We start from the raw sequence: 23,810 nt of genomic DNA on the forward strand, positions 1-23,810 counted from the left end.
GTTTCAGCTGTCTGCAGTCAGTGGTGCGCTCCGGCGGGACTGAATGTGGCCAAGTTGGAGGTTGGAGCGCCCGCACACGGCTGATATTTTAGGTCTTCATCCTCGATAAACGCAAACAATGTGAAACGGTCTCTCATCACCTCACTCTGCATTTCCATCGGAGTAGAAAATGATTATATATACTTACAAAATGGGGTAATTTGGTGGCACCTGTGGGACTTAAATTTATTTTTTGTACATACATGAAAATATATTATAATGTGATATGTAAACAGTAGCTGGGAAAGGTCCCTCCTGATGAATAAGATCTGGAAAATATATTTACAAAATAGGCACCATAAACATGTCGTTTAAATTTATTTTTTATACATCGATGAAAATAGATTACAATGCGTTGTATAAGGAGTATGAGGGAGATCAGAACGGGATGATCAGACTCCTTATGTAGAAGATTTGGAAAATGTACAAACAAAATTGGTGTGATTTGGTCACATTTGGTGGCTCTGTTATGATTTAAATTCATCGTTTTTCTTGATGTACGCCAGGGGTATTTCAACCATTATCCCTTGATCAAAACACTCTGTACTCTGTACATACTCTGACAGCACAACTCATAAACCTTAGAAAATTTCCAATTTGCATTTTGTGCGTATGTGGAATTAATGAAGCTAAAAGTAATTAATGCTTCAACTAAACCCAGGCTAAAATTTTTGTTCTCTAACACCGCCATTTCATTTGAAAATGTAAACCTGTCCAAATCATCAGACAGTTGGAGATTTGCACATTGATGGCTCCCCATATTAGGAAACTTTTGAATTCTGTGTACCACAAACATGCAAATTTATTGACATTTGGTTATGTTTGATCATAACGATTGAAAGATTTTGTCATATTTTATGACAATTTCCTTGCACAAAAAATAGTGACTCTCTCCCAAATACTTGCACAAAATTTAGTGACCCTCCTCTTAACAGCTGCACGAATAATAATGACCCCCCCTATCGCAACAGCCCTCTCCCCGTTAAGTCTGTCCAAGCCCTTAAATAAGGATATGAACAGCTAAACTGAGAAGAGCTAAACTCTGTTTACTCCTTGTGATAAAACATTGAAAGAAATTCCATCTCATGGTACTTCCATCTGCACATGGAATATGGACAGAAAGTACGCAGAACGTGTTGAAAACATCTAGGATGAAGTTACATGTAAATCAGAAAGTAATGTCCTATACTTTCTTGTGCAGCATTTGACATATACTTTGGAACTTTGCTTACATCTGTGTGGAAAACTTGTCAAATTTAGCTGAGAGCTTTGGACATTGCATACCAAATTAACTGACACATCGAATTGCTACTTTCTAAAGTAGCACAGTATGCATCTGGGTCAATTCACCTCTCCATTTGCTACATACTCTCAATTGCGATGATTGTTTTGCTTTTCCCTTTGAGTGCTGTAATTTTTCCTACCAAACTGTTAGTGCAATATTTTACCAATTTTTGTTAATTTTCATGCAATTTCTTTTTGATAATTTTGGACCATATTGAATAAAAAATTGAAAAAATCTGAAAAAAATTGTCTGCAAAAAAAAATTGGACTTCAGCATTCAAAGGGTTAATCTTTTGAATAGATTAATAATTTGAATAGATGAATAATTTGAATTGTGTTTTTCATAATTTTTTAAAAACATGAAACCACACAAAATCAACACATCTGGCATCTTTTAAATATTTTATTTGTTTCACGTCACTTAATAACTAAAATGGTATGATGTTATAATTACCAGAGAACAGGATTTCAAAACGCAAAGAAATTTCAAATTTAAAAATAATCACAATCATTACAACTTTTTTCACAGATACATTACATTGACTAATAGGTGCTGCTACAGCAACAGGTCATAAAAATGTGTTAAAAACAAACTTTATCTGATATTTCATTATTATAACTGGTATTAAGGAAATGCCCGATAAATTGTTCTTCTACATATAGCTGCAAGAATCTAGGAGTCCGTTGATTGGGTGCAGTATTCTGAAAAACGTGCCTCAATGCCGTTGAAAAGAAGTGTCCTATGGTATTGCAAATCCTAAGATATCTAGAAGAAGATCTATATGTCAGATCAGGAATTTCTCTCAGAGTTCCTTGAATAGATAATTTTAGTAAAAAATTCAGTGTCCTGGTACTCCATCAGCACGTGCACAGACTTGACTGCTTTTAATCAGGATACGACTTCATTGGATTTCTTGTTTCATGATTGGTCCTTTCAGATATGATGAGATTGACTTCTTGATCCAACAATATTTGATTTGATTCCTTGATCAGCATTTGATTTCTTGATTCATTCACTGATGTGACATTGTTTCTCTTTCTGGCTGTACTGGTACATAATGAAATGATGAGACTGATTTCTCAATCCTATTCATTCATTTGATTTCTTGATTCATTCACTGATGTGACATTGTTTCTCTTTCTGGCTGTAGTGGTACATAATGAAATGAGGAGACTGGTTTCTCAATCCTATTCATTCATTGGATTTCCCGATTCATTCCTGTGACAACATTTGTTTCTCCTTCCGGGTATACAGGTACATGTTGAAATGGTGAGATTGATTTCTTGATCCTATTCATTTGATTTCTTGATTCATTCACTCGTGTGACATTGTTTATCCTGCTGGATGTAGTGGTACATTATGAAATAATGAGACTAATTTCTCAATCCAATTCATTCTTTGATTTCTTGATTCATTCATTCAGTGATGTGACATTGTTTCATCATCTGGCTGCAGTGGTACATGAAATGATGCAACAGATTTCTTGATCACACTAATACATTTGACTTCTTGATTCATTCATTGGGGTGACAACATTTCTTTCTCCTTCTGGCTGTTGTGGTACATAATGAAATGATGAGACTGATTTCTCAATCCTATTCATTCATTTGATTTCTTGATTCATCCACTGGTGTGACATTGTTTCTCCTGGCTGTAGTGGTGTAAATGAAACGATGAGACTGATTTCTCAATCCTATTCATTTGATTTCTTGATTCATTCACTGGTGTGACAATTTGTTTCTCCTTCTGGCTGTCGTGGTACATAATGACATGATGAGACCGCTGTCTCGATCCCACTATTTTGTTTGATTTCTTGATTCATTCAGTGATGTGACATTGTTTCTCCATTTGACTGTAGTGGTGGTACATGATGTAATGATGACACCGATTTCTGGATCACATTGATTCATTTGATTTCTTGAATCAGCACTGATGATACATATTTGACATGATCCATTTCTCAATCACATTAGTTCACTTGATTTCTTCAACTTCAACTTTTGGCCAAAAAGATTTGACTTGACTTTTGAAGATTTGGTGTTCATAGTTCATTACAATTTTCTACCATTACATGTACATGATGGTCTTATCAGACATGATGAAACTGATTTCTTAATCATATTCCTCACTTGTTGATTTTTCCAGCTATGATGATGGTTCCTAGGCTACAAATCATATTGACTGTGAGGTGCCTATATTTTCGTTGCAAGGACAACACTGATCTGCACAATGCAACGTAACTTATCCATGATTCTTCAGCCTATCTTTGGTTTCTTAGTTTTCTGATAATCTTGACTATATCTTCATTAATGTTGATTAATTTGTGTTAAAAGTCTGAGCACGAACAGTAGTTTTTTTTCCTTTACTGGCTGTGATATTGTTCTCTAGATGATTGGCTGACCTTGACGACTTCTCGTTGTAATGACAAATCCATGTCTTCAATTGATGACATCTTTAAATTTTTTACTCCGACATCAATTTTTTCGATGATTTCATGATCATGAAGTAGCACTGATTCCATGTACACAGGATGACCTACGTCAGCTTCCTAATGACCTTCTCTGATTTTCCACTTCCATATTGACTGTAATTTCTTGAGGTGGTTGAAAATCTCTAACAGACTGAATAATTTCATTAGATTTCAACATTCAATTCTGATTTTATGTGTTCCTTGTTGACTTTGTATGATTTCTCTATGCCAGCATTGTATGGTCCCCTGTTGGAGCACTTGACATACTTCTCCAGGATACACGCTGATCTGCTTGTCTCTCATCGGTAAATCCTCCTTGCTCCTTGATATGACAGAGTTGATTTTAATGCATTCACTGCTGATGACGATGTAGTGACACGGTGACCTGAGGTCAGTACACAGACTCAGCACAACTGGTAGGCTGGCTTCGTTGTCAGGAACTGGCCTTTGATTGTAAATTGTCACACGTGCAAGGGACCAGATCAAACGGTCAAATTTTGGTTATGTGAGATCAGTAAACCAGCTCAGCACATCCCAGGGATCGCTTCGTTGTCAGTGTCTGAACTCTGATGGAAAGTTGTCACCGGAAACATAGGACTAGCAAAATTCGCCAGATAGTGGAGTTGAAACCAGTACACCAACTCAGCACACCTAAAGGATGGCTTCGTTGTCAGTGACTGGGCCTTCTACACACTATCCAGCAAATTCTTCCTGACCTGCGTTTAGGTAACACCATTCCGGTAGAGTTCAGAACACCAACTCAGCATATCCAGGGATGGCTTCGTTGCCGGCCACTGATCTCTGATGTTATATTGTCAGCTACACATAATACTGGTCACAGCAGATAATCTTCACCATTGATGGTATACGGTATTTGTGTTGGTTCAGCAGAGACAAGGAGAGTTCTCTTGCGGGACAGCGATGAGATTTTGATTCATAATTTCTTCAATGATCGTTCTTCTTGGCTTTACATGGATGATGATCTTCTGAATGAAGTGATATTTACTTTGCAGCAAGCATACTTTTTTTATCTCCAACTTTATGGCTTGTGTTGATCAGCGTGTATCCTCTGATGTTCATGTCTCATCCATGGTACGATATGCTCTGGAAAATCTTTTGGCAGGTTGATGAAATGTCCATGTTTGGCAGTCTGTGAGAATTTCAGAGTTTTGTTGAAATGTTTGTGGTTCCAATTGTTTGTGGTATTTTTGGTATCTGTCACGGTCAGCAGCTCCTTCAAACGTTAGCAGTCATCATTTTGTGTGCACTTCATCTTTGGTGTGTAGGTCTCACAAATATAAGATGTCATCATTTTCTGAGTACTTCATCACTGTTGGCAGGTCTTACAACTATATTAGTGTCATCATTTTGTGTACTTGTTGTTGTTAGGTCTTACAAATATTAATTGTCATCATTTTTTGTGTTCTTCATCATTGTTGGTAGGTCATACAAATGTTTGTCATCATCTGTAGGTGTACTTCATCACTGAAGGCAGTTTTGTAGGAAATATTTGTGCTCATTCTTCATCACTGTTTTGACAAATACTTGTAGGTATCATCTTGAGGTATTAATCACTTGTGGTGGTTTATCTTGATATCATCATCATCATCATCATCATCAGCAGTCACTTTCATTTCCATAGTAGTAATTTCAATGCTTTAAGTATTGGTGAAAGTTGATACAGCTTTGTAATCCGCATCATTGTTTGCAGTTTTCACATTGTTCATCCTTGTGCTCAAAAGTCTTTGACTTTTTGTGATAATTACGACTCATCGTAGCTGTGATCAAACTCACTTCTATGTTTATATATCAACAGTTTTGGTCATCATTGGTTTGGTGTCCATAAATCATGGCTGGTTGTCCATAAATCATGGCTGGTTGTCCATAAATCATGGCTGGTTGTCCACATATCGTGACTGGTTGTCTGTCTGTTATGGTTGGTTGTCCAAATATCATGGTTGGTTGTCCACCTATTATAGTTGCTTGTCCACACATCATCAAGGCTGGTTGTCCATCTCTTATTTTGGTTGTCCATGTATTATGGCTGGTTGTCCATTTGTTATGGTTGGTTGTCCACATATCATGGTTGGTTTTCCACCTATTATGGTTGCTTGTTCACATATCATCAAGGCTGGTTGTCCAAATATCATGGTTGGTTGGCTACACATTTCTGTTTGTTATGCAAGCATTATATCTCATCTCATTTCAAAATGTCCAAACAATATTGATTGCCCACATATTATTTTTGGTTGTCCACATATTGTGGCTTGCTGTACAATACTCAATAAATGATTCTTCTCTCATTTCAAAATGTCCAAACAAGATCAGCTGTCCATATGTCTACATCATAGGCAGTTCACATTTTATTGTTGGTTATCCACATATGAGTTCCTTGTTTACATATTAGGATTGCTTAACTATATTAAACATATGGTTGTCCACACTCTTTGCCCACACTGGTTGTCCTCATTGGTTGTCCACACTGGTTGTCCACATCGGTTGTCCACATCAGTTTCCACATTGGTTGTCCACACTCTTTGCCCACACTGGTTGTCCTCATTGGTTGTCCACACTGGTTGTCCACATCGGTTGTCCACACTGGTTGTCCACATTGGTTGTCCACACAGGTTGTCAACACTGGTTGTCCACATTTGGTTGTCCACACAGGTTGTCAACACTGGTTGTCCACACTGGTTGTCCACATATTAACATTAATCGTCATCATCACCTTCATATTCATACTAAATGTCAATGTGTTGGCCGGAAGTAAGGAGAATAACTTATGTTTCCTCTTCTTATTTTCAAAATTCTTCATACTGGTGGTTGAAGTCCATTACTAGGTATTTTTAGTAGTTAAAATTTCCAATTATTTCAATATTTCTATTTTGTGACTGGAGTCACAGCATCTTCCTTGTTTGCGTTGACATTTAAATCACAATTGACCATAATTTTAGTTAGCAGTTCAGAATAAATAATCCTTGGTAGTGTCCATGGTTGTTCCTTGTAAAAAATCATCCTCATCATGGAACACGTCCATCATAATTATCAGTCTCTACGAATTACGAAAAATCTTTGAAGTCCGCCTCTTCTTCATAATTTAAACTTTTATTTATTGTTGAATTTCTTTCTCTCTGTCATTGTCTCACTGCTGATGGGTTGAACTCTTTTCTCATAACTTTGACTTTTGTCCATTGTAAGGTTTCACTAGGGGAAATAATGGAAGACAGCTCTTGAAAGTGGTAATGTCCTTAATTTGAGAAGGCTGAAAGATATAAATAGAAAAAAATGTCAGTATTGTATATTTGTCATACAATGTAAAGTCATACTGAGAATCAGAATATGAAATTTTAGGCAACAAACTTGTCTATAATGTCACATTCTGATTCTCATTCATTTCAAATCAGTGAATGCACACACTTTTTGTTGTTTTGGATATATCATTAATTTTCAGAATAATTCAGGGCAGCCGCAGTGGCCCTGAATCTAAATCTAATGCTCACCTCTCCCATGTTAGGGGCTGGAGCCAGTTCTATATCACTGCCATTGTTTGGGGTTTCCAAACCCAATGCTGCCATAGTTTCAGCTACCTCCTCGGCATCAATGTGGTCTCCGTCTCCAATCTCATCTGGAACTGTATCTGAGGCTGTGGAAACTATGTGCACAGACAGTTTGTGACGCTTGGGTGCTGTCACAGCCAACATTTCCCTGTAGAACTTCAGTACGTCTGGTTTTGTTAGAGTCTTCAGATATGCTACTTCAATCGTATCTGAAAGCGAGTCAAGTCATGCGTTAAAGATCAGTATATTGAATTTTACAAAATTTATTTGTGATAGGATCACTGCAAATGACATAAGAATTAAAGTATCGATGTGGAAAAACATGTATTGGCTTATATTTTTTGGAAGCAGTGTGATCAATTTATATGAGTTCTCTTCTTCCACTTGGGATTGTAACAAGAGACATGTTTCACTCTCACATCCTTATATGGTCTTGTATCTTCTTGTCTGATAGAGACTTTTACTGCACACATTCTTTCTCATATTCTGTCTCCTTACATCCCTTCCTTATATTTGTCTCTGTTACACAGTCAAAACTAACAAAATTTTGACAAATTCGGTAAAACATGAAGCTGAATTTCTAGCGAGGAGAGACTAGAACAGTTTATCACTGTACCTCTGTCAAAATTGTACTGCTTGGAAACAATTTCCATCCAATATTTTGCACTTTCTGATGAGAGTTTCTTTGGTTTATCAAGTCTCCTGACAGCCAACGCCAGCAAGTGTTTCTGAAAAGCTTCTTCTGACATGTCTTCAATGTATTTCTGTAAGAGTAATATCGACAGTATAGATAAATGTTTTATGATTTAAGTTTGGCCTTGGTATCAAATTAATGTTTGCATATTACAAACTGTACACTACAGGGAACAAATATTTCATATCACTTTTCCACAAGTAATTTAAATCTAGATTCTAATGTCTGTTTGTCTTATGAGCGAATTGGTCGATACATCTGATACAAGTACCATGCCAGGTGAACCAAACCGTGAGTTTCAAATCTCCTCTAGGTGCACATGCTGAAAGCTGACCTGATATCCTTGGCTTGACTTACCTCCATGCTCTGCAAGAAAGCCTCCACCCTTGATTCCAAGTATGCAGGCTGTTTGTCCGATTGGATGATAAAACGCAATCCCTGTACTCCATTGGATCTCCTAACTCCACTGACAACGATATATCCTGGAGGAAATAAAAAAAGAATGCACAAACATACAAAATCATTGTCGCCAAAATCTGCCCTTTGACTTAAAAGTCACTCAAATAATAAGCACCACGTTTACTTTTGGATCTTTTGATCTACAATCTGATTTCTCCTCACACAACGCCTGTTCACAATACTTGAAATAAATACCGGTAGTTGTACAGTTGATTTAATTTAGTTATATTGTACATCTCTGTAGAAAGAAGTCACACTTACTTCATTAGTCTCAATTGGGCCTTCTTATGCAGTGTCGAAAGTACAATCATCATCCAGAGGTCAAAGTTCAAGGGGTTAGAAAGGGAATGGTACCAGCAATGTAAAGACTAAGTAAACATTCAAATGTCAATTCACTTACCTAGCTGCTCTTTGGTTCTCAATGTATCGAAGCATGGTTCATTGATAATTTGGCTAAATAATTCCAATAGCATATTAGTCCTTGTAGACTGGAGATCAGTCTGGTAGTAGACCTCAATGCAGGCATTGCTGTGTACAGCATTTTCCCTTTGATAGATATAATAACAACCTGGATACAAAACAAACTTTGCTCAGTTATTCAGAATATAAGAAATAATTTAAAATTGAAAATGTATTCTATTCAGTGTAAAATCTGACATGTTTGTGTTCCAATATAAAAGAGTCCTTAGTACAGATATCACTACAAGTGGTCTGTGTTTTTACTATCAATTGGAAAATACACCTATTATTGGCTGGGTGCTTTTGAAATTACTAAGTGTTAGATCTTGACAGAGGGGCAGGAGGTTGTATATTTCCTTTACAAAATATTTATGTCGTTTTAGATCACGAGGGTTTTATTGAAGGAATCATAGAATCGTGATCTGCTGTTGTAAATATTATTTGAAATGCATGTTGAAGTAATCCCATCTGTAAACTTCACATAACATTTCAATGGTTTCAATTCTCTCTCAGCCAAAAAGTTTATTTCAATCTCAAATACCTTATGGAATAAAGGAAACTTTTCCATACATTGGCATGGCAAATTTTGCATGTGAGTCCAAACACAAATCAGTGCTTTAACTCACCATCTGGTAGTTGTAACTCTCTGTGTCTGACAAGCTGACTTGGTAGTAGAGGTTTAGTCTTGCTATTGGTCACCAGTCTTTGTTCTACATCACTGATTAATTCCAATGCTGTCTGTAGGGGAATGGTAAATGATCACACCAAATAAGCTAGAATGAAACGTCTTAACTCTTTCACCACCATGGTTTGGCCCGAAGATATTGTTATCTATTATAACTGTGGACCAGTTTATAGAGAATTTGGGGTGAGCAGGTCAAAGCTGCTCAGTCACTGCAAATCTACAGTTCATATATGGTAAAAGATGAATGTCAGCCATAATCACTCATTGAAAATCAGTGCAACCATATAGTATGGTGGAGCACTTGTTTTTGCTTTGCCATACAAGTGAAAATCAATGACTGGCTACCATAGATATATATGTAGGAGACTGAATCCCTTTAATCGCAGCTAGATCATTTTCACATTCATTATTTATTCCTCCTACTACCGTAATCCACTGTTTGGCAGAATTGATCAAGGCTACAGAGGGCAGTCTTTCAGGCTGAACATTGGATTGAGGAGACAGAAATGTCTGAGGCATTCCAGAACTTACTTGTTTGGTGAGGTTTCCCTGGAAAAGAGCTTCAATATGCATCTTTCCCAATAACTGAGGAATAAATGCCCTCAGAGCATCAATTGTGACTTCTGAAATCAAAGACAGAGCAATAAAACAAGTTATGAAAAGTATGCAGTCACACTAACACATCTTATGACAAGGAAATGTAGCATGTGTTGAAAGTTTATTAGTTATTTTTGTCTGAAGAATCACCATTCAAGTTGTATACGCAAATAAATCTGATTTCTTTACTATATGTCATTTATGGTACAAATTATCAAATGATACTAATATGGAGATATAATAATAAGTAATTAGACTCATTTCACATTAGCTTAATGAGTGACTTACCATCTAAACAGTCTTGTAGTTCATCCTTTGTCCATGCATGCTCTGCCATCAACACAGAGGTGTAGTACAGAGCGTGTTGGTGTGGTTGCTCAGCCTTGAAATTGTCCAGACTTCTTGTATACTGAGTTAAAAAAAAAACCCACAAAATTATCTGTGTGCATATTTAAACCATTTTAGATGTGTTCTCATGATCTTTTCACTGTAAGGTGTCAGACCTAATGCACAGATAAGTTTTAAATATGTTGGATAAAGTCGCCACACTACTAGAACCAAATATTCAATCAATCTCCCTTGAAAATTGATTCTTTCTGCAGATTACCAGCAATCTGTCTTTTGGACGGGATTTAGAACCATTCTGATTCAATAAAAATCTATGAGGATATTCAAACTCAGTTTCACAGTTGGATTCCTTGGAATTAGCAGTGAATAAAGACTTGCACAAAATTCCAGTTTACTTACAGCTTCCTTGATGATGTCAAATCGTTTTTCATCCACAACAAAAGTCGTCATTTTGTCCAAAATTTTCCTGAGAAGAATGGGTTGTTTATCATTGTATCCCTTGACGCCCAACTGAAATAAATAATATCAATAATATATGATATGCAGGTAAATAAATAAATATTTATATATAATCCCATGGTATTTTTCTCTGTTTGACGTCATCGTATACGAGTGTTTTTCGCGGAGCCGTACAACTTCGAGCCGAGGCGAGAAGTTGTGCGGCTCCGCGAAAAACACGAGTATACGATGACGTCAAACAGAGAAAAATTCCATGGGATTATATATTTATCACATGAACAGTCTTCTTATTTTCCTTTTATGTGGATGGATCAACATTAATGTAACAAAGTGCATGATTTTTATCGCGATTTTGTGTTTTATTTACGCGGATTAGTTTTATTTAATGAGTAAAGCGGCCCGTCACCCAGGAGATGTGCAAATGTTTACAGGTATACTTTCATTCATAAATCCGATTAAGCCTACATTTTGTTACACCGAATGGTATCTCCACCAATCACCCATACGGATTCGGTCACGTGCGCCTGTCAATCATTGTCTCGCGCTGGACCGATGCCAAGACAAGTCTGCCATCGGCGGACATAGCTTTCACCGCGCTAGCGACGGATAACAATAGTATTTTGAGTTTTTTAGAATATTTACAATTACATTTTTGAAGTTAATGCAATGACACGATCGAAACAGTAGATATCATTCTTAGAGATGCCGTGGCTTTTAAAATATCACAAGTTTACGACCTTTGCGAGCCCGCAAGATTCAGATCAATGACACACAGAGTGTAAGCTTATACGCTTGTAGTGGGCACTGCCGTCACCGGTATCCGCCGGTGGCAATCTCGGTCGTCAATGTTTTCGTATTACGGACTTTGATGTTTGCTGTGACACATATATCGCCCGTAGGTACATCCCAATTTTGTTACTTGACGGGAACTCTGTTCTGTTGTGAGTGTTGTCCGAGTCAACTTTCGAAATGCATCGGATTCTACGGCGCTGCACTGTAGGACGACAGCTTATGTTTTCACTACAGCCATAGGCTTACGCTGCAGGTTTGATTCCGATCGAGAAACAACGGAATAATCTGTGTGATGAAGGAAATTTATCGTTGTTCGTCGAATGACTTTATGCTTGTGCCTTCTATGTCGCTTTCCTGAAGATTATACGGTACTCATTTATTAAGTTGAACTTTCGTTGAGGTGTATCTTTCGGGTTTATCGCTAACCGGGATAGCCAGGTACGTCCTGCTTGGCGATCGATCGCCAGGTACGACGACGTCCACATTGAGCCTTACGACTTGAGCCGTGACGTTACTGAGCCATTAAAACGATCGACGGTATCCTCATTCGATTCTTGGGAATAGCTAAAGCTTTAGCGACTCGAAATTTCGTGGGCATGCCTTCTATGTTTCCATATCTGGATTTATCGGGTCACCTTTTTGTCAAAATGCCATGAGAGCACGGCATCAATCACGACAAATCGGTCTGTGTCGCGACGTGCACGTACGAACGGTACCATTGCAGGAAAAAAGTTCCGGTTGATGACGTACAACAGGGGTAATATGGATTTCTTATCTGTGCTGGTGTACGTCACACAGGTGGAGATACGGGCCAGTTCATGTGATAATACAAATAATACACATTTACACAGGTAAATGAATTATTTTACTTTAAGTATTTGAATCTCTCTGGAGGCAACACATATTTTAGCAGTACTTCCTGTTTGAATCCATTATAAGTTAGTACTTTTGGAATCTCTACAATTCTGCCTTTTAATGGTATTCAGTAAAATAAACAGGTCTGATCCAATCAAGCCGACACACACTATACAACTTTATGATGCTATGCTTTAACAAAAGTGCTGGATAGTATCCATACTGGCATGAATGGAAACGTATGAGACATTTGATGATATTTCATGATGAACAACAAGCACTGCAAAGTGTAAATTTCAAGATGTATGCTAAAAGTTGCTTGGAGTTTTTAGTGTCTGCTGTAGGGGTCCACATGGGCTCTACTGATTTTGCCTTGAGCTATGGATTACCTGCATTGTCCACATTTGGTACTATTAGCTACATACAGTCAATATACAATGTTGTGTGCTAATATATAAAATCCATGCATCAATCAGTACATACTGTTGCTTATTGAAGCAGGTATGCAAAACTTCCTTATATGGTACAGTAACATTTCCATATATGGTATTGTCTACTTACATAAAGTCCATATATGGTATTCTCCAGGTTGTATCCAAGCCCTGCTATCTCAGCTGCATATGAATATTCGACCAGACTATCTTTAAAAAGTGAGTTAAACATAAATGCTAAGTTGCAATGCAGTGGATCCAGGTATGCCATGGGGCTGAAAGAGAATGGAAAAACATTATTAGGAAGTTTTGTGCTTTATCCTCTGAACTCATTTTACTGGTCTATCTACCTGTATCTTGCTGTTCCCAAAGCACTAACTTGCAAGGACCTTCAGCATGAACAGTTCTCTATCATGTCATGTGAAATCACTGATATTATCGGATTGCTAATCAAATGAGAAACTCACCTGGTAAATTCAAAAAATAGACAGGCTTTGGGTAGTAAGAAGGTATCGTCTTGTTTGAACCACAACTTGGTCATGTTTGTATCTTTGATTAACACTGGTATCGATGATGGTTCCTCTTCTCTTGGCGTTATTCCAAAATTGGTCGGAATAAATTCATTCCTTGGAGGCAGGGCAAAGTTTTCATTTAGACCAGCATTCTTCCATCTCTGGCAAGCAAAGTAGTGGATATGTCATGTGAAATCAAATACATGAGTAACTTTGAAAGTACAACAATTATAAGAGATTGCAATGACTATGGTCTAGGACGTAATGTGACCTGTAGTGTTACTACATCGAATGATCATAAAAGACAGTCTGCCAGGAATCCTTACCTCTAGTTTTTCCTGAGGTATTGGAGTCACTCTGTACGGAGTGCCATACCATTTCTCAGTCTGATCTGTCTCGCCTTCAAAACTCTTGGAAATCACAGCAACTCTGCAGAAACAGAAATCAATGATAAAAAAGTTCTGTTTGTAACAATGACATCTAAAATCGATATTGACATATGCTCTAGATGGACAAAAAAGATCTAATGAAGGGCAAAAATAGCAAAAATCTTGGTTGTTGATTTACAAGATTTCCTGAATCTTACTGAATCAGCCAATTTCAGCGCCATTTTTACATGGAAGGCAAAATGTTCTTGAAGATACAGACAAGATATAGACATGGAAGTCCTTGTTCAAATGGTCTTGGATTTTAATTGTGTACACAAAAGCTGGAGAAATATAAATTATGATTAAGCATGTCACAGAGAAATCAAAGAGTCAAATCAGAAAAACCACATAAAGATTTCACAATCTATGACAAACACATGTTGATAGAATCAATCACCTTCACCAAAACCATTACCTGATTTTTTCTGGGGTAAGTTTACTGAGCAGCATTTCAAGAAGATCCGGTCTGAATTCATCCATGATAAAATCTCCACATAATACCTCCTTTATTGCGTATCTCTGTGGGATAGATGAACAAATATCATATTAACAGTTGTTTCTTTGTGTGATGCTTCAACAATTCTGAAACACATCAAATAACCCTGTCAATATTTGCGTTCCACATGGAGAAATCTGTTAATAGCACTCTTTATTTTATAAAGGTACCTTTCTGAAACTAATGAGTCAAGAACGAGTTAAAGATTCAGATTTGACCCAATGCTCCATGTAGCTCTATAATCAGACCAATTTTTCTCATATGCTGGACTACATTTGTGCTGCAGAGGTAGTCTGATAGTTCTGGTGCCCTTAAGGTTCAGAAATCACAGATCTAGTGCCAGGAATTGAGATTTTTAACAGCAAAATGATACAAAGAATGCATTGAAACCATTTCTATCTCAGGGAATTCCAAAATGGCACCTTTTCAACAACACGCAACACATGCAATCAACGTTTTTTTGAAAAGTTTTCCTGGTAATGGTCTTTAATCAGTAAGTTTGCTGCCAAGGAGATAAAAATTGTCCATAAATAGGTCAACATGCAGAAATCCCACTGGCAAGACAAGTTTCAAACTGGTTAAAGACTTGGAATTGGTCACAGCATCTGTACTCAGACAGACAGAGGGCACTTGAACTTACATGTAACAGTCCTGATATCTTTGACGTGTAGCTACTTGGCCTTTCTTTGTCCTTGAACCTGAATGTCATGATGTCAAGATCACGGCATTCATTGTGCACCCACTCTTGGGGACCCTCCTTTTTCAGCAAGTTCAGGTACTGGAACACGTGTGTCACTATGTCATCAACATGATCTATGAAAAAGGCCAAGTTCAAGAGAGAAGAGTGAAAGCATATTACTGATGACATTGTTGGAGATTGGTCAAGCACAGTCATGGAAAATGTAACGCAGTTTAAATTACCGACCTGCCTATCTTAAGTGAGCATTCGAACACAACACATACGACAACAGAACTTGAGAATGTTGACATTGTGAACATAAACAGCAAAAGTTCATAAGATACAGTGCCTTTGACAGAAATGTGGGCCAAAACAACCATTTTATCACACACAAGATACTTATTTTCAGAATATTGTACGACAGTTGGTTGATATCAAAATCAAGTATTTACCATCCAGCTTCAGTTTCAAAAGTCTTGCTTTTGTGATTTGTTTCTAAGTTAATGCTGCAATACCCATATTTGTAATTATCAGCTCCATCTTTGCATTAAGACAATGAGAATGTTCCAATATATGATTGTGAAAGGGGGAAAATGACAGACCTAGTACCTGACTTCTCCATCATCAAATTCACGCGTTATACTATTTTTAGTCGATCACTTTAACAAACGTGCAGAATTTCATCAAGCTTACCAATTCCTTCTTCTGTAAGGTCAACATTGACGATAAAAAACATAAATCCGCTGGCGCCATCTTTCTGACCTCCACACAGAGTGTTGACCCAGCCTTTCTTCTTCAACTCTGACAAGAGACTACCAGGTCCTTCATGTCCAATGAGGTGACCTAGATAGTGTCCAGGCTGGATAAATAATAGATATGATTGTGAGCATATCAAATACAAGCCATGCAAAATATACAACAAATCGTTTTGATTTCATCCTCCAAGTTTCAATGTCAAGTTCAACAACAGCTGAAGTACTTATCTCTCCTGTTGTATAAGAACATCCATCACACCTGCATTCAAATAATTTCTTCTCTGTCCAAGTTCTGCATACAAGCATACACTCGTCTCACATACAAGCACACATACACATCCACACATGACATTTGAAAGAGATTCTTCACATGAATCACCCAGTCTGTGCTTGAGTGAGAAACTTGTAATTGTCTCACCTTTGACTTGTAGTATGGATCCAAATCTGGTATCGGAAATGTGATATGTAGATTACGTATATCTTTCACTGGCACAACATCACACTGCAACTGAAGTGTGAAAATAAAGACAATACAAAATGATAAATTTCTGAATTTCACATCTAGACATCAATCAGAGAAAATGTCAATCAAAATATATAATTCTAGAAGTTGTTGATGCATTAGTGTTGTTCAATAATGTGTTTTTCTGACATACTATCAATAATAATGATTGTGATTCACAAACACATTGTGATGATTATCACGAGATGGAATGGAGAATGGTGAAATATATACACAACACACTAAGAAACTTTCACAATTTATCATATCACTATTACTCTTTAAACATACATGAACTGAACTCAAAGAATCACTGAGTAACATAAAAATTCTCTGAGATACTCACTCGTAAATTGTTGTCTTTGAAAGGGTGGTCGTTCCACACTGGTGCAGCAATGTTCTTGTTTTCCACATTTCCAAACATGTCTATCACCATGTCTTGAAGCTCATCCAGCGATTCTTGATTGACGGAAAAAAAGGAAGAAGTTTGAATTAGAGGAAGAAAGACAAAACTGATTTGACTTGGTCTGAGGGACAACTCTGAAAATTATGCAATGCCATTGAACAGTAAATTAAGAAAAGCAAAATGACAAAAACTATTGTTCTGAATACTCTCCTAAATGTTCATCTTTACAACCAATTTGTATTATTCTAAGTCAAGTCAAACACTTGGCACACATACAGAATAGCAGGGCTGGTTCTTTAATGTCACTAAACTGATTAGCTCAAGGTGTCTTTCATAACAAAGAAATAGAAAATACCCCCTATGATTACACTAAAATGCAGTATGGCCAAGTGTATATCCCACATCACAGATCCCTTTGCCCAACATCCAAATGATGTAGTTTTGTCTCTATCTAAAATAACAGTTGAGTTAAACCAATTTGCGATGATGGAAAGTCAAATGTTTTGAAGTTCTTCTATTATCACACGATTATGTGTTGTATTATAGGACAAGTGCACTGTGGAAACATACATTATTTAATGATTTCATCTTAACCCCGTGACTTCCAAGGCCGATGTATTCCTATATACCAGGCCCCTTATGTAAATATTGATAAAATCTTGGGTGTGGTCATTGCATGAACACTGCTTAGAGTGAAAATTAAGTAAGTATCAATAAACCATATATTTTCTGAATCAGCATGAAATTTCCCACTTTTTCATACATAAGTTTTGTATTTCCAGGTAACATGACTGATCACATGATATATCATGTGACCAGAGTTGGCAAAGAATATGAATATTTGAAGCATCAGGACGTGTTTTGAATCCATAAAATGACACAAATTTGAATACAGTTGCAATTTTCATGGCATTGTCTTTACATATGTGTAATAATAACTACCCTGTACTTTATTTATAGATTTACCTTATAAGATTTTTCTCACAAAAGGCAGAGTAAATGAACCACAAACATCAGCATCTGACATGATTCTGTATTTGAAAATCAACACATTTTATATTTGTAAACACCTGCTTTATGTCTTCCTAGCAGAAACATGCATCTAAAATGGTTATGATTTATCAAAAAATAATTCACAATATTTAGAAATACATTTTAGGGAACATATCACATGACCAAACACATGACCAGTCATGTGACCAGTCATATTGATAATATGGCTGCTATAAAATTTCACTGGCTTATAGTAAAAAATTGCATTTCCTCTAGTTTCATTCACGAATATACATATGAATCATTTGTTTTCAATAAAGAAACATTTCATTTCATTAAAAAAAAAAAACCATAAACATCTTCGTGATCGTCCCTACTTTTGAAAACTGTAAACAATCAGCGCGACGCTTCTGTGATCAGCCTGACCTTTCAGGGTCGAGGTCATTGGTCACGACATTTGCTTCCAGATTTTGGCCATACTCGGACGTACGGGGGCGCAATCACATTCAGGCCCAATTGGAATACATCAATCTTTGTGCCGACGCCGAAATTACGGGATTTTTAGGGACAAAAACAAAGCAAATACGCCTATTTAACTGTGCCGGATATTTCCGGCACTCAAGGTGTATGGTAATTCAATATGGCGCCGGATATATCCGGTGCCATGGGTAGTCAAGGGGTTAAATCACAATTTACTGTGAACTTTTTACAGGCGTGCTTGTGTGAACCATTTAAACTCACAGAAATGATATTCTGGAAATTTGGAAAAATTGTAGCCACTGTTGGTACAGTGATTTGAAAACCTGTCATTTTTTATGATGTCATAACTCACCTCTGCCTACAACACAGAGTCCCATCAAATTTGCTGAATAAAACTTGGAATGGTATTTCAGTAGTTCATCTCTTGTGTCGATCCCATCCTCTAAGGGTTTAGTTTCTAAGGTATACTTGTTGCCTGTTAACAAAAAAGGTTAAAGTTCATTGATAAACACATGATGGGTCTTTGGAAAGTCTTTTAAAATGATTCAGAATCAAATAAATAATTCAGATGAACATTTCCAAATCTACTTGAAAATTTTCAGGAATACATAGTATCAGTATTAAAAAGCTTCACAGCATTGAACTTTTACGACATCCATAACCTTGTTACTCTGTGTATGTCAGTGAAATACCAGGATGTATGACCCATGACCTCAGTTAATCTGATATTCCTTGACCTACCTGTTCCAAATTTACTGTAAGGATGATTTGGATCAGCAGTGGCTTTGTCCAACTGGAAAAGCCTCCAGATATCGGATTTCAAATTCTTGTGGTTTTCTGATTCTACAGCATTCACTTCACGTCCCTTGGCGTCTTCGTTAAAAAGCGGGCAAAGGAAAAACTGGGCAAATCTACATACAAACACAATAGTCAATAAAACTTGTGGAAATACTTCATGTGGCGTAATATTGAAGCAAAAGTCATAATGTAAATGTGAAGATCCCCACAACACTCACCTGTCGAGGGCGCCCTTTAAATGTTCATGAGAAACGTCAAAATAGTAGTTGGTATCCTCTGCACCAGTAAAAGCATTGGAGAACCCTCCATGTTCACTTAAAAACTGCAAAGATCAAAAATAACAAATATCAACAGTAAGACATTTGGCTCTGGTCTTTCCAACAGTATAAAAGGTGCCAAAATGTACGCATCATCATGAAAATCTTGGGATATGCCCATCAAAGATTAAAAATGCACGTGTATACAGTTATAATATTATTTGTGTGATTTGCTTGGCCTTTTTTCACCTTTGTTTTCCAAGTCACTACTGAAAGATATGTAGCTGACCAAACATTTGGTTTGGAAAAAAAATCTGAAAATCTCACCTGAGTATATTCATTTTCTGAAGGATACTGAAATAAAAAAAGGTTACATTAGTGTTATGAACATGTTTTATTGTACCAATGTAAGTATAGATTTATTCTACTCTGTTGTCTTGATCATTTATAAATTTTACTTGGATTACAGTACATGATAATGATTACATTTCCATATTCTGTTAGTCTCTAAACATTTACTTTGGAAATACAATACAGAGAAGTATGAGTACCTATTGGTAGAGGCTGTTTTGTGTAATATGTTGAACAAGTTCCTGTATTTGGTAATGACTACCAACGACTGGACAATACCACAGCAAAACATTGTGTGTTTATAGCTTTGGATATTGGTCACCTCATATTGGGTTTGCCATTTGTCCTACTCAGAAAGAAAACCCTGTCATCCCTACCCTCCCACCCTCGCCCCTCTCCCATTTTCTGACAAAGACATCAAACAATCCTGTAGAAAACAGCACAGTTGGAAAAACTCTGAAAGCATGGTTAATATATGTTACTTGTAACACACCATTTTTCAAATATAACCTGAATGATTTGCACCCAATGCAAATGGACCATGTTTCATATCATAACATCAGTGTCGCCATATGAAATCTACATATTTTAGATAATCACTGTATTGTAAATAACAAATTATAAAGTCATCATATTTCAGATTTGGTATCTACAGAACTGACATTGGACTTACCTTTTCTGTCCCTAGGAAGAGCATGTGTTCACAGAAATGAGCCAGGCCTGGTATATTATCTGGATCTGACAAACATCCTACAGATGAAAAGAATACCGGTAAAATACATTTTCAGAAATCATGCGAATAAAACTAGACTACCAGACTATTGTAATTAAAAAGCAAAAAAACTTCACAATTGTCTGATGTTTGTGGCTTGCAACATCTTTCAGAATTTTACATCCCAATATGCAAATTCAGGTTGTACTTTCATTATTTACATTATAATAAACACAAATAACTCCAAGAATTTCCAAGGGAGTTAAAAATGTTCACCTCTCTCCAGACACGGACTTACCAACATGCACATCCATGGCTGCCGATGACTTGTCAGTCGTTGAATCACTTATCAACACCACTTTCATGTTGTTCTTTAACAACAAACCTCGATACTCTCTCTTGTCTTCCTCTGACTTAACAATGTCATTAAATACTTTGGTTTCCATAGTTACAGCTGTGGTAAAATCTTGTCTTCTGTAAAGAACATGAGATGTAATGGGAAAACAAAGTCAAGTTGTTCTGTATTCTAGTCACAATCTATTTGTATATATTACATACTAATTTCCTGTGGCAATCCATGCCCTTTGAAATCATGAATGGGCCAAACTCATAGCCCATTGCAGTTGGTGTGATAGATTACATGATTGGCCAAATGCACTTACGATATCAAAGGGCTGATGTCACTCACCAACAGAAAATCAACCTGGTCATTTTGAACGTACATGCAGAAGAGCAGAAACAGGAAGAAATGGTATTGACGCGACTTTAGATATCGCTGGAAATTTGAATTCTAATTGATCGCACATTCATTGTACATAGTAAATATGTGAGCACAATTTATGTTCTTCCCAACTGATATGGATTTTTACTTACCGGCGGTGAGACAATCATTTTATTTGCAGTAAGAAAAAATTTCACTTTCAACCATGGCATGGCACAGGCAGCCATTAAGTCACATCCCTTGTTGAAGTATATTGGATTAAAGTGAGGTGATGTTGGATTTTGAATATGTTGCATGTGCTGTTCAGTCAATTATTTCAATTCTTATTCAATTTATCGTTTTCTCTTACATTTACTTATTTATTTATATATCTATCTATTTATTCATTTATTCGGGTTTTGTCAGTTTTATTATTTATTACTTATTTGTTTTATTTGATTGGTTGGTTGTTTCTTTAGGTTTGTTTGGACGATTGTTTATTTGTTTTGGCTTGTTTTTGTTTGTTTGTTTATCTATCCTTGCTTCCTTGTGGTCCAAGTGGTCAAATATTTCACTGAATCATTTACTTATACTGCATACGTTTCCGTCCCTCCTCAACGGGCCGTGGTTAATTAAGTCCTCATATTTGTATACATACACAAATACGTAAAAGAAACACTATTTTGAGGATAATTAAAATAGGAACAAACTGTAGGTGCTACCGAGGATAGAGCTCTGGCTGATTCTCTAGAAAGTCAACTGTGTGTTCCTGTGTGTTCACGTTGTGTCTTGTCACAGTCGTTTGGTGGGCCATTCAGCTCTGGGACTATTCGACCCATAGACGAGTGTACAGAAGCGAGAAACACCTTGCTTCTGTACACTCGTCTATGGGGCGAATAGTCCCAGAGCTGAATAGCCCACCAAACGACTGTGCTCCTATCACTCCCTTGGGGTGTCGTCGTGTTGGGCAGTGTTGCCCCGGCCCCAGTGTTGCATAGGCCCCGGGACAGCCTAATGCCAAGCGTCACTATTCATATTCAGCTTCGTTTTCAAACCTTGTCATTGCCCTGCGATGGCATTAAAGTATGCACGATACCTTCATTCAACAGCGCAGGTCAGGCTAAAACGGTGACAGGTCATAAATATGGGGGGTTTACCACAACGCACTTGAAAAATAAACACTGAGGGTGCAGCCACTCTTCACACAAGCTGTTAAATTTATGTGGAGACTGCATTTATGTTGTCACTCACCTCAAAAATCGGTAGCTTGCGCCAACACTGGTAACTTCAGTCTTAATCACTTTACAATTTGGTATCAGTCGACAGTTTCGTACAATAATCTGTGAAATACTTCGTCCGACGAACATTTGCAGATATGCCCAAGCTCTACTCAGTTCTTCACCATTACTCAGCTAGACAAGCGCCATCTTGTTGACCCTAATAAACGACGCCCAGCTGCGGCGAAAAAAGTCACTGTCTTTTGTTTTTATATAGTTCTGAGTATCATCTGGCAAGTGGCTGCATAATCTACTTCACATTGCCTGTTGTATCTTCTATCAAATGATAAGATTAATTTGAGTCGAAATTAGAAACTCAAACTTTTACAGTCTATTGTCTTCTATACGTTATGAAATGTCCTGTCGTGACCCAATCAAATAAACTGAAAGAAAAAAGTGACGGAAACAAACGAAAATAGAGACCAGGGGGAGGGGGGACAAACATATAAAGGGCTGGCGGGACGAATGTTATGTCGGTTACAAATTGATCACTTCTTCGTAGCTGACGATGTCGTCATCAGATTTGTCCTGGTCGCCAGACTCTTCAACCAACGGCTTCAAGCTAGATTTCAGATTCATGTATTGTTCCTTCAGCCAGTTTTTGCCAGGTACACCCCCTCCGATGGTGTTTGCATTTTCTGCCGGTGTAGTGCGCCTGGCATAGCTTGAAGTTGGTCTGAGTTTCTGCAAGGCGATTATCTTTGGGTCCCTGAGATCTTTGTAGCCCTTCCTGTAGTGGCCGTCGAAATCTACGCTTGGATGTTGGGCAGCAGAAATAGCACTCCTTGCGTCTCGATCACTGACTCTGACCTCGTTCCAGGCCTCGACGTGCCCTTGGACATTGCGTTGAGAATTAATATTCCTGGGGAACACTGGAAGGCTGGAAATGGTATCGCCTCCGTCTTCTTCTCCCTCTTTTTCGGACTCAGATTCAATACTCTGCAGCTGTGGAACGCTCGGTGGCTGTGGACGGGAGGCTGCAGGCCTGCGACCAACGGCTGGATTTTGTGGACGATTGGCCTGAGGATACAGGTGCAGGATTTCAACTTCTTCGTCGGATTCAGATTCAATGCAATTAGGCAGGGACGGATTTCCTCGGTATGGAGTTTGTGAACGTACACCTTGACCCTTTGCACCAACCGCTGGGGTTGACGGCCGTGGGCGACGGTCCTTTGACGGCAAAGATGGTGGTGAAGCTTTTACATCTTCTGACTCGTCGTCAGCATCGATGTAGTTCGGCAGAGATGACAGGTCTGGGTATGGCGTCTGGGAACGGACAGAAACATAGTCGCTGAAGCGGACGCTCTGAGTCTTAGACTTAGAAGATCGTTTAG

The 23,810-nt window shown here is 37.5% G+C and overlaps 1 protein-coding gene across 1 annotated transcript; it reads right to left on the reverse strand.

Annotated features, from left to right (window-relative positions):
* Positions 1–1,712: 1,712 nt before the first annotated feature.
* Positions 1,713–22,650, reverse strand: LOC139119901 (insulin-degrading enzyme-like). Its single transcript, XM_070683853.1, has 24 exons — positions 22,451–22,650; positions 20,798–20,973; positions 20,461–20,537; positions 19,764–19,790; positions 19,398–19,501; positions 19,123–19,292; positions 18,734–18,856; positions 16,849–16,961; positions 16,419–16,508; positions 15,939–16,104; positions 15,207–15,379; positions 14,486–14,589; positions 13,969–14,071; positions 13,598–13,803; positions 13,261–13,405; positions 10,993–11,103; positions 10,534–10,654; positions 10,180–10,271; positions 9,590–9,701; positions 8,905–9,072; positions 8,403–8,527; positions 7,968–8,115; positions 7,295–7,560; positions 1,713–7,056 (listed from the first exon to the last, which is right to left on the reverse strand). The coding sequence occupies exons 1-24, from the start codon at positions 22,564–22,566 to the stop codon at positions 6,964–6,966; spliced, it is 3,129 nt and encodes a 1,042-aa protein (XP_070539954.1). The 5' UTR covers positions 22,567–22,650; the 3' UTR covers positions 1,713–6,963.
* Positions 22,651–23,810: the final 1,160 nt, after the last annotated feature.

The sequence above is a fragment of the Ptychodera flava genome, chromosome 20 (assembly GCF_041260155.1).
Source record: "Ptychodera flava strain L36383 chromosome 20, AS_Pfla_20210202, whole genome shotgun sequence".
Classification (NCBI taxonomy): domain Eukaryota; kingdom Metazoa; phylum Hemichordata; class Enteropneusta; family Ptychoderidae; genus Ptychodera; species Ptychodera flava.

Coding starts and splice junctions, on each gene's coding strand:
- LOC139119901 (XM_070683853.1), bottom strand. CDS start 22,566: ATGTTCGTCGGACGAAGTATTTCACAGATTATTGTACGAAACTGTCGA. Junction 14,590..15,206: donor AGATATCAGGACTGTTACAT/GTAAGTTCAAGT, acceptor TCTATCCCACAG/AGATACGCAATAAAGGAGGT. Junction 13,804..13,968: donor TACCTCAGGAAAAACTAGAG/GTAAGGATTCCT, acceptor TTTGCTTGCCAG/AGATGGAAGAATGCTGGTCT.